General features: G+C 43.7%; 1 protein-coding gene across 1 annotated transcript; it reads right to left on the bottom strand.

The window, feature by feature from the left end:
- Positions 1-457: 457 nt before the first annotated feature.
- Positions 458-10,498, bottom strand: LOC128503894 (uncharacterized). The gene is made up of 11 exons (XM_053474089.1): positions 10,370-10,498; positions 10,291-10,331; positions 9,972-10,096; positions 9,023-9,280; positions 8,586-8,867; positions 7,872-8,000; positions 3,486-3,647; positions 2,074-2,358; positions 1,595-1,876; positions 988-1,104; positions 458-524 (listed from the first exon to the last, which is right to left on the bottom strand). The coding sequence occupies exons 3-11, from the start codon at positions 10,027-10,029 to the stop codon at positions 487-489; spliced, it is 1,611 nt and encodes a 536-aa protein (XP_053330064.1). The 5' UTR covers positions 10,030-10,096; positions 10,291-10,331; positions 10,370-10,498; the 3' UTR covers positions 458-486.
- Between the last annotated feature and the right edge of the window lie 1,760 nt (positions 10,499-12,258).

Raw genomic sequence — 12,258 nt, 5'->3', positions numbered from 1 at the left:
ATGGAGAGCAGAAGACCGTAGAGAGAGACCTGCTCAGGAGAGAGGATGAAGCTCGATATCGGAAGCCTGTGGAGAAACTCAGTACAGTTCTTCCCCCCCGACACAAATTCTGGAACTTTCTGGAGAAATGGTTTCATTCTGTGACCTGCAAGATTCAGAAAAAAGTCTGCAAAACATCTGAAACAGAAAGAGTCAAACTATAAAAAAACATGGCTCCAACTAACACGTGGTGTCAACAGCTATTACCCCACTATTCCTTCAACTGAGGCACGATCAACGCCCCACAATGGAAGACTACCATTCAGAGATAACCACACTTGCACTCACAATCCACTCAAGAGAAAGCCTCACTTCCCCATTAACCCCGCCCCCGAGGAGCGGCCCTTCATTAACCATAGGGCACTGTTCCTCCCCTAACTCTGCTGAGCACCTGCTTTAACAAGCTTTAAAAAGCTAGAGCTGTAAGAACTCCTACCGAGGAAAGCGTTAGTCCTCATTGTTGTATCCAGGGAGTGGAGTGTATCCTGTAAATGAGAAGACGTGCGGGGTGAGAATACACATTTATACAAACATTTCATATACATACAAACGTATCATTGCTAGCAGGTTCTTCAGCACATGACAACGTATGAGCCGTCACAGTAAATAAGGCGTATCCGTTGACTAGAACGGGGTTGCTACCGCGCATGTGTAGGAAGCATACTTAAGTATGCTCTGAAGATGTTTAGATTCTATCACAGCCGTTTATCTGTTGAAACATGCAATCTCCTGTAATCGCGGAACCATTTTTATTTACAATCAGCCACATCTGTTGTTTTCAAACTCGTATTAACCTGAGCGTGTAATCTGGTGAAGAGGAACGCTATGGGTAGGACGGATCTGCGTCTATAAGGGAGAATCTCCTGCAGCTTCTTCTCAGAATGAGGTTTTATATATATGTTCATACATATATATATATATTATATATATGATTTGCTATTTTCTCACCACTTCTCTTGGAATTCTTCCAGCACCAAAATCCCACCAAGGCGAATATTATTCCTGCGCAGAAAACTACAGTAGCCACGCTGATCTTAATGATTTGAGCGGACGTTAATCCTTGTTCTACACGAAGGATGGCAAAAAAAGACAAGTATTAGGTGATACCCTCCAAAATGTTGCAAGCCCTTTGAGTTTAGCTGTATATATACCGGTATATACCGTATATATAAATATCGATGTATATATTTTTGCACCAAATTTGTATTCACTATAGAATATATTACTATGAGATGTGCTTCTTTGGACACATTGTTGCAAACTGCATAATGTATTATGAGATGCTGATTGTAGGAATAATTATAAAATATCGTCACATTCATTGATTGGTGGTATGATGTCACCCTTATTAAGTCATGTGTGTGCAGTATGTGTGCATATATAAAAACACCTGCCTTGACGAAGACCCCCTGGTGGGCATAATAAAGCCAGAGGCGGATGATGAGGTGGGTAGGGCAGAAGAATCAGAAGGGTGCTATAAGAATGAAATGTAAATGGGGGTCTATAGGGTGGTGTGTGGGGTAAAAAGATTGAGTCTCGTGTATTTCACACTCACTCCAACTCATGTCCATGACAACGTTCTCCAGGGATGAATGCTCCACAACGCATGTGTACTTGTCATCAGGCAGCGCATCTCTCAGGTCTTGTAGGGCCACGATCTGATACGTCCAGTCCCCCCTGGGGATGGCGTCTGTGTTGTTGCTCGTTATAGTGTCATCATTCTTCAACCAGGTCACAGAGATGGAACTGGGATAAAATCCCCAAACATGGCAAACCAGTGTGTTCTGGGTCCTGTCGTGCACAGGCTCAGCCAGAAAGACCTTCATGGATGGCTTAGCTATGGAGAGAGAGCAAGACATAGAGTCTGAGGGTGGTGTGAATGTATATCTCGGAGACTCCATACAGTCACCCGCCAGTCCCTTCCATATACCCCGCTTCCTATACCCAGCAGGTAAGTGAAATAAGTGAATGATAAATACCCCCCGGGCGATACGAGTGATAAAGTCATTAAATCGTTGGATGTTCTTCGCCTACCTGTTCTCTCTACCGTGTTTTCCCAATACTCCACCGCATCCTTCTTACACTTGTCCTCTTTCTCCTTCATGAGCGTCACCATGTATTCGCTGTTTAGTTCGGCACAAAGTTCTACAGCCAGCTCGCTCATTTCTCTCGGGCAGTTTTGACACGGAAAAAACCTCCCGTCTGTCTTGGAGAAGCTCGCCATGAGCATCCGGTTAAAGCTCAGCCCGTATTCAAAAGTAACATCCCCTTCTTTCTCGTCCCCAAAGCTGCAGTATGCTTTCTCGTCAACCACGAACCCTACAAAGAAAAAAATATATAATTTCACAACGACGGAGGAATGACTTAAAAAACCCCAAAAAGCTGTTTCTTGAGCTCGTATGACCCGTGGGCTGCACATAAGCCTCGCATGTTCCTCGTGTCACTCAGACTTGTGTCGTTATTTGACTGACCTGGCATTCATGGTTCTGGACCACGCTGTGTTCCCCTCCGTGTATCACCCTGGCTAGGCTGGCCGGTCAGATGGAGGATTGGCAGTGGACTTACTATTACTATGTGAGGCTGTTTGCCAGCAGGTCCTCCTGAAACCATTAAAGGTCATCCAACAAAGATCTACAACTTCTTTTCACCGCAAGACAGAGACACGGGGGGGGGGCACCTCCATATAAGCAGATCAAGCAGTTGTTTGGGGGCCCCCAAGTTGGCCCTGCCAGGCGATATGAGGCTCGAGAATCTTCATACACAGAAGTTCATTCTAAGCACACCTAAAACCCAGCGGAGACAAACACGTCCCCCCTATCTCTTCCTAAATGTCCAGATCTGTGGTGAGACCTCATGGACCTTCTCATCATCACCATCTTTCTGGGTTCCATTTTATTTTTGTGCCTTTGAATTATTTGTCCGGGGCTTCAAACATTATACCCAGCCGGATTGCCTCGCATTAACTTCATAGAAACATAATCTTTTGGAGCCTCGGAGGTCTCTTCTTCAGATCTCGTTGTTACTAAAGTCTGAATTGATTTACTGATTTGATCTCATCTGTTTCACTGCCCCAGCAGCCTATTTGTATAAACGCATTTAAGAGATACTTCATTTTGTAACATGTCAACAAAAAAGAGAAATCATTTGTCTCAAAAGCTTGCACTCTAAACAGCCAATAAACGTATCACATTGACTCCTGTATTCCCTTGGCTATCATGGTGCTGGCGGCCATGAATGATTCCAGAGGGTGAACGAAACCCCGCACAATAATCTGGGATAAAATCCAAAAAACAATGACAGATACCCCTGAGGATTCACGGCTTGCAGGGGATCATGGGAGTTGTAGTTTAACAGCAGCTTGCATGCCACAGGTTGTCAACCCCCCATTTCCACTAGATATGCATATGCAGAGGCTGTATGTGTATGAATATATATAAAGCGGGTACCTGTTACGGAGGAGAGTATATAGATGATTATATAGATGTACAGTAACAGCAGCGGCCGCGTCCCCCTCATCTCGGCTGTACTACAAAAATCAGGAACTGTTCCGCTAAAAGTACCGCTCCCGCCAGCCAATGGGAAAGCAGAACGGTTCTCGTCATCAGTTACTGGGGAGAGGCAGCACTGGACGTGCACAGTACGGTTCTTTACAGGGGTGGATATTAGAGAATGTTTACAGGCACAGCTGGGTAAATGCTAAAGGGCAATTTAAATACCCCCCCCCGACAGCTACCACTAAAAGGGTAAATAGAAGTGATGAGGGGAGACTGAGGCATCTCGATATGTCCGGCTAGGGCCTTAGACTGAATGGAAGAAAGTTTTACTTTACTGAGAGGGTGGTAGATACATGGAACAGCCTCCCAGCAGAAGTGGAGTTTTAGGGCTAGCGAGCCCTCATACCCAGCAAACATTCTGCGCTTCTAGAAAAGAGGGGCTATCCTTCCTGAACAGAGACACTTGGGAGGTATGGCTGTACTTTGGTAATAATGTATCTGGTAAAAAACTTTACAACCCAAATCATTAAGAGGTAAATTGCCCCACAATCTACCCCACGTGGCACAAAACAGCGCCCCCTGGAGACGAAGCCAGACTTCCCTGCGACCTCCTGAGAATGTAAAAGAGAACTACGAGAATTTCTCTATGATCTGGAAATTCCCAAACACTTTGTGGGGTTCGTCTGGAAATCCGTCAGACGTCTGCATTCAGAATTCTCTCCAAGTTTTTTTTCTTGTTAATCACATAAAATGTAATCAGTGTCGTCTTTTTGAACATCGGGGAGAACATGTGACCATTTATTTTAATCATTTAACCGAAATTGGTCATAACGTACTTTTTGCCATATTGCATTTTTCTATTTATTAATCATAGATAACGAAGACTCCTAAGGTGCGCGAAATTCCTGAAATGGAAGGCGATACGGAAACAACATTCCTCTCCTCGAGCGTAACCCCCAGCGCTGTATACAGTAATAACCCCCAGCACTGTATACAGTAATATAACCCCCAGCGCTGTATACAGTAATAACCCCCAGCACTGTATACAGTAATATAACCCCCAGCACTGTATACAGTAATATAACCCCCCAGTGCTGTATACAGTAATATAACCCCCAGCGCTGTATACAGTAATATAACCCCCAGCGCTGTATACAGTAATATAACCCCCCAGCGCTGTATACAGTAATATAACCCCCAGCGCTGTATACAGTAATATAACCCCCAGCACTGTATACAGTAATAACCCCCAGCGCTGTATACAGTAATATAACCCCCAGCACTGTATACAGTAATATAACCCCCAGCGCTGTATACAGTAATATAACCCCAGCGCTGCATACAGTAATATAACCCCCAGCACTGTATACAGTAATAACCCCCAGCGCTGTATACAGTAATATAACCCCCAGCACTGTATACAGTAATATAACCCCCAGCGCTGTATACAGTAATATAACCCCCAGCGCTGTATACAGTAATATAACCCCCCAGCGCTGTATACAGTAATAACCCCCAGCGCTGTATACCGTAATATAACCCCCAGCACTATATACAGTAATATAACCCCCCAGCGCTGTATACAGTAATAACCCCCAGCGCTGTATACAGTAATATAACCCCCCAGCGCCGTATACAGTAATAACCCCCAGCACTGTATACAGTAATATAACCCCCAGCGCTGGATACAGTAATATAACCCCCAGCGCTGTATACAGTAATATAACCCCCAGCACTGTATACAGTAATATAACCCCCAGCGCTGTATACAGTAATATAACCCCCAGCACTGTATACAGTAATAACCCCCAGCGCTGTATACAGTAATATAACCCCCCAGCGCTGTATACAGTAATATACCCCCCCAGCGCTGTATACAGTAATATAACCCCCCGCGCTGTATACAGTAATATACCCCCCCAGCGCTGTATACAGTAATATAACCCCCAGCGCTGTATAAAGTAATATAACCCCCAGCGCTGTATACAGTGATATAACCCCCAGCGCTGTATACAGTAATATAACCCCCAGCGCTGTATAAAGTAATATAACCCCCAGCGCTGTATACAGTAATACCCCCCAGCGCTGTATACAGTAATATAACCCCCAGCGCTGTATACAGTAATAACCCCCAGAGCTGTATACAGTAATAAACCTCCCAGCGCTGTATACAGTAATATAAACCCCAGAGCTGTATACACTAATATAACCCCCAGTGCTGTTTAAAGTAAAAACAGGCATTTTGTTCCAATAAATTCCCTTTATCTGTAGATCTGGAGGCGCCGTTGCTGTCGGTCATGTGATATTTTGAGTGACTTTCCCGGCTCAAACACCACACTGAGCTGATGCTTTATGGCAATGCTAATGAAGTCCACAGACCTTCAATCAGAGTGCCTGACTGTGTAATTTCCCATAGCCAGTATGATAAGGAGTCAGGCCCGTGAGACTACTATGGCATCCAAGATGCTGAAGCCATCACAATAAAATGCTTACGACCAACAGAGGGCCGCAGACTGTACTGCATGACCAACAAAACAACATGGAGTCAGTGATCGGGAAAGCGATGGAGAGAAAGTAATTGTGGAAAGCACCTGGGAGTCACACCCCGGGCGTCTTCCTCGTAGTTACTTTTAGTATCGGCTATTAATGGCTCTTATGTATATTTTATACCGACCAGGCTGAGGGGCAGCACCAGCTACGACGTATCGAGACCCGAGCACCTCAGTTATAAGAAGTCCGTATTCTGTGTAAGGGTCCCAGAGATCTCAGAAGTTGACAGATAGATCAGAGCTTTACGTTCCAGGTCATCTGGTTGCGTGGATTTTTAACCCCTCCCCACCCCTCCATTGTTTCGTTCTTACTGAGTGTTGAGTAACAAATTTCTGCGTATTTGCTGGGATTAATTACACGGTTATGTCGCCAGGTACTTTATATAGATCTGCATTATCCACGCTGGGCGGCCAGAATGACAAAAGGTCCTGGTTTCAACATTGGACACGCTTCCCTCCCCCTCTCTATTGCTCAGAAAGAAGTGGTTCAATAATCCCCTACAGAAGAGTAAGGAGAGGTGCTTTCTGCTATGGCAAGTAATAATGTATCTGTGGCTACAGGCAAAAGTATATGTATATATATATATATATGTATATATATCCCCTACCCCCTTGGCATCTCTGGTTTGCTGCCCTTTATGTAAGGCTGGACCTCTTGACCAAAATACGATCGGCCGCCAAGTATGGCGGCCGGTACATTGTAGGACGTTGGCTTCATGGGTCTGGTGAGCCAGGAATCCTCTGCAGCAGCTCCTTGTTAGCTATGAGCTGCACCTCGGCTCTCCACGAAATAAACCACAAACAACATGCAACATATTCTCACGGGCTGTTTTATTAGGAATGTAATAAGTGCATGAATTCTGGGTTTCATTCATTAACCTCCGGGTTAAGGGAAGTCTGCACTCAACGGTAGACTACAACTTGACATGGAGACACACACACGCCTTCACACAGCTCCGAGCCGCTCGCATCACAATTTGTAAACAGAATTTTTTGATTTTGCTATATTTTTTAAACATTTTCCTTGATTTATTTACACTTTCGCTGCCCCTGATACGACGCCTGGCATTATGAAGGTCTGGGTAGGGATGAGAAGAGCCTGGTGAGCCTCTCGGGTTTAGTCTGTAGGGTACAAAAAAATTACAAATGATGGAAAATTAGATGGAAAATCCAACCCGAGTATTTTAAACATCAAGAAATCCTTTTATGACATAGAAAGCCACGGCCGCAGCAATGAACGATGATCTGTGATCTGGATAATAAAGTTAGACCTGAGAAAATGCTTCGGTGCTAGTACTCCCAGCAGAAGTGGTAGAGGGTAATACAGCAAGGGTATTAAACATGCATGGGACAGGCATACGGCTCCTGAATCTAAGACGAGACCAACGACTGATTAAAGCTTTATATCACATGTGAAGATTCTAGAATGTCTTGGCGCAGATATGAGGATAATGAGCTTGCTAATTAGGCACGAAGGGGCTTTTGGTGTCAAAAGAGAACCAACAGACATCTGATCAGGAAATATAACCCCTGTAATCTGATTCTCTGTTAACAAAAGGCTTCTTCAAGCTGCGTCCTCTCGGCGTCCAGTCCCGCTCTAGTGAACCCTAACTGGCAGACGACCAGATACAAAGCCGAGCTCACGATACGGAGATATAACGTTCAGGAGGTCCAATCTCACACGGTGTGTTCCTACCGAGGGGATAACCTTTAACTTCCTTTATCTAAAGGACTAACCGTGTAATAGTCCCGCTTTCGGCCCTCCTAGCACACGCTAGACCGTACTCACCGTTGTTTCTCTGCTTCCTGGCCAGGGTGAGGAACGCTACGCCTACCGTGAGGCACAGGATCCCGAGAGCCAAGGCCAGGCCACACAACACGTTCTCTAATAAGTCAGATGGGACGGGGTACATTGGAACTAGTGGTAAAAAAATAAAATGGTTAAAGAAACTGCTTCCCAGACAACAGCGGACAAGTGACAGACGGAAGCTTACGTCTCGCTCCGGATACATTTATAAAGCGATGTGTGTCAGGAAACTAGAAAGTGTTACCAATACGGCGGGTTTTTACGTTATTCTGGGGACTAAGGACACACTCAAGGCTCTGTGTTTTCATGGACAACCTAAAGGGGTTTATTCCCTAAAGCAGGAGTTGGCAGAATGGCCGTGGTTTCAACTCACTGAATTCATAATGCTACCATGGCAGGAAGGCTTAAGCTGGCCCTGCACAATGTATAGTTCAAGGTGACTGTCAAGAAATCGCACTATTTTGACTATGCATCATATAGGGTCAGCCAAGCTCATCCAGTAGAGATTCTTACTGGGGTTGACCCTTCGTAATACACAGTGATGATTCACAAACCACAACCCTCCCGCAAACCCTTGCTTTCGTGAATTAACCCCGAAACAGTAGAGTATTATTTTTCACAAGCGAGTCCATAGTTGTGATGGTCCATGGTTTTTGGCCCTCAGCGAATCGCCAAAGAGGACATCACTGCCCTTACCCCAAAACCCAACAGTGGTGTAATTCCCTTCAGCCGTGTGCACCATGCAGGAGAACTCATCTTGATGGTGAGGAGTGAAGTTGAGGTAGGAGAAGACCTGGTAGGTCTGGTCCAAGGCTGCGGAGTAACCCGTGACTCTCACGCCTTCTGTCACCTCCTCGCCCTTCTTGGTCCAGGTGATGGTTACCACAGGAGGGAAGACATTGCTAACAAAACAGATGAGTGTGTTGGGTTCACCCATGGTGAGGGGTCGTGCGGTAAAAACCCTCACTTCTGTGTTAGCTGAGAAGAGAGATAATACATTGCCAACGGTCAGCCTTTTTATGTACTACTAAATTCACTTAAGAAATAAAGAGTTTCAACCAAATAATGCAAGAATAAAAAAAGTCGAGAAGGGTTGAATTACGGACGCATATTTTTAGGATACGATATCTGACCTTTAGCCTCTGGGGTGAAGTCTTCTAACTTGTTGGTGGAATTGTTCAGAAAGTCTTTACATAGTTTTAAACTTTTTGATATGGTGCTGCGGTTGGGAAAAGTGCTGCCAGCCCACTTGTTAAAATCTGCCATGCGCGGGGCTGTCGAGCCATCAGAAAAATTGTAGGTGAACATCAGATCGTCGTCAAACATTTTTAGCAGGCCGGAAACAGGGGCATCGGGCTGGCAGAAGAGGACCTCTGTTAGCAGATGAGTATCTGGGAAAGATGGAGAAAAAAATAAAAGAAAGAGGTGAGAGGCGAGTAACGGGGATTAAAAACTAAAAAAGAAGTTGTTGGGGAGGGGGAACGAACTAGAAAATCTATAGATCTAAATGGGCCAATGAGGGGGCTCCTTATTCAGACCTAAACACCATACGTTATCTCTGAATGCGTAATGGGATGGGGCATTAAGAGCACTGGCATATTTATCTTAGGCCACCCAAAAGGTCGATCAGGCTCCCTGCAACGGCCCCCCTGCACCTGCTGACCTGGGCCTAGTCAGTCTAGGCTGGAATACGCCACTGATAAAGTGATAATTGATAATTTTGTTTAATTTGGAGAAATTAAATGATATTTTCTAATAATTTAGAAAATAAACTTGTGTCCGCAAAATAACCATGTGAATACAATTCCTGACTACGAAGCCCCCTATTTCCCATACATTACCTTATGCATATGTAAAACTGTATGTATGCCTAATCATTTCTAATAATCATACGTTTGTGCAGTAAACACAAATTAGAAAAGTATTGTTCATATTTACCGTGCAGTATTTAATATGGAAAATCAGAAGTCATTGAATTACATACAAAGGCAGATTTATTTAAAAGAAAATTCCCCTTAGAAATAAACATTTAGCATTTTTTTTTAACAATTTGACATTTTTTTGGAATGTAACTTTATTTACCAGCTTGACCCCTGACGGCCACCAGGGGGAGCAGCAGCACAGCGCAGAGACGCCACATATTGTTTCAGAGCAGCTTCAGGACTTCCAATGCCGAAGAGGGGATATCTGCACACTTCTGGTGTCACCTATGGAAGATGTGGTGAATTGTGATGTATAGATAAAAACTATATGTCCAACAGCATCAGGTCAGGAAACAACATAATGACTGCAGAGACTTTACTATACACAAACCCAACAATACATTGTAATCCATTTCATAAGTGTGTTCCCTTCTTTCTAATTAGACATTCAATTGTTACATTTCCAAGATATATGTTACCTGAACTGTATGTGGCTCATATGGATACACACAGCAGCCGCATCTCCGGGAGTATCTGAGTCAGGGGACTATATGGAGCTTTCAGTTTCATTTACCCTTGGTGCAGTTGTCCAATCATTCGATGATGTATAGGCAAGCTATAGGCACGCTATAGTCCCCATATAGGTGCTCCTTCCAGGTTCTCCTAAAAGCACCGATCACTACTATACATTCTATATCTAAAAAACACTTTTACAGTTTATTATATGACAATCTGCCAATCACAGGAGACCTTTAAAATATCCTCCAATGAAAAGTTTTCTGGGGATAGCATCACCTATTGTTAGGCAGAGACATGTCTGTTGCTGCTTTATTTCTGTTTCTGCATGTGTTGGCTCCCCAGCATAATACCTCTGTGTCTCTCTGCCGCCCTCTGCTGGTGGGCTGATACTTTCACACACTTACACACTCATTCTAACACACACTCCATCTGACATATCTACACTCATGCTAACACATTCACATTAACATGCATTCACATATACTCACTCAACGCCCCCCCCCTCGTTGGGGGGCTTGTTCCTCATCCCCTCTAGTTCCTATACCAATGATTTCCATCCCTTTGAGTCTCATCATTGTATGGTAGGGATCACTACAAATAAGAAATCTAACATTGATTTTGTTACATGAACCCAGCAAGCGAGCACATGAGACCGCCACTCCCCGGCCACGCTGCTATCACACAACATTCTCACTGTGCGGGATGACAAATCCTGCATTATAGGAGAGCAAATGAATGGTGTAGTATGGTATAGTATGGTGTAGTATGGTATAGTATGGTGTAGTATGGTGTAGTATGGCGTAGTATGGTATAGTATGGTGTAGTATGGTGTAGTATGGTATAGTATGGTGTAGTATGGCGTAGTATGGTGTAGTATGGTGTAGTATGGTGTAGTATGGTGTAGTATGGCGTAGTATGGTATAGTATGGTGTAGTATGGTGTAGTATGGTGTAGTATGGTGTAGTATGGTATAGTTTGGTGTAGTATGGTATAGTATGGTGTAGTATGGTATAGTATGGTGTAGTATGGTGTAGTATGGTGTAGTATGGTGTAGTATGGTGTAGTATGGTATAGTATGGTGTAGTTTGGTGTAGTATGGTATAGTATGGTATAGTATGGCGTAGTATGGTGTAGTATGGTGTAGTATGGTGTAGTATGGCGTAGTATGGTATAGTATGGTGTAGTATGGTATAGTATGGTGTTGTATGATGTAGTATGGTGTAGTATGGTATAGTATGGTATAGTATGGTGTTGTATGATGTAGTATGGTGTAGTATGGTATAGTATGGTATAGTATGGTGTTGTATGGTATAGTATGGTGTAGTATGGTGTAGTATGGTGTAGTATGGTTTAGTATGGTGTAGTATGGTATAGTATGGTATAGTATGGTGTAGTATGGCGTAGTATGGTATAGTATGGTGTAGTATGGCGTAGTATGGCGTAGTATGGCGTAGTATGGTGTAGTATGGTGTAGTATGGTATAGTATGGTGTAGTATGGTGTAGTATGGTATAGTATGGTGTAGTATGGTATAGTATGGTATAGTATGGTGTAGTATGGTGTAGTGTGGTGTAGTATGGTATAGTAAGGTGTAGTATGGTATAGTATGGTATAGTATGGTGTAGTATGGTGTAGTATGGTATAGTATGGTGTAGTATGGTATAGTATGGTATAGTATGGTATAGTATGGTATAGAATGGTATAGTATGGTGTAGTATGGTGTAGTATGGTGTAGTATGGTGTAGTATGGTATAGTATGGTGTTGTATGGTGTAGTATGGTGTAGTATGGTATAGTATGGTGTAGTATGGTATAGTATGGTGTAGTATGGTGTAGTATGGCGTAGTATGGTATAGTATGGTGTAGTATGGTGTAGTATGGTATAGTATGGTGTAGTATGGCGTAGTATGGTGTAGTATGGTGTAGTATG

This window comes from Spea bombifrons, chromosome 8 (genome assembly GCF_027358695.1).
Source record: "Spea bombifrons isolate aSpeBom1 chromosome 8, aSpeBom1.2.pri, whole genome shotgun sequence".
Lineage (NCBI taxonomy): Eukaryota > Metazoa > Chordata > Amphibia > Anura > Pelobatidae > Spea > Spea bombifrons.
The sequence above is the reverse complement of the archived record's forward strand: the minus strand, read 5'-3'. Positions and strand labels throughout refer to the sequence as shown.

Bases quoted from the DNA above. Each gene is read 5' to 3' on its own strand.
- LOC128503894 (XM_053474089.1), bottom strand. From the start codon at position 10,029: ATGTGGCGTCTCTGCGCTGTGCTGCTGCTCCCCCTGGTGGCCGTCAGG. The intron at 3,648-7,871 runs GTGAGTACGGTC...GCCTCTCCCCAG, and splicing joins CAGGAAGCAGAGAAACAACG to TAACTGATGACGAGAACCGT. The intron at 2,359-3,485 runs GTACCCGCTTTA...TTTTCTTTGTAG, and splicing joins TATACTCTCCTCCGTAACAG to GGTTCGTGGTTGACGAGAAA.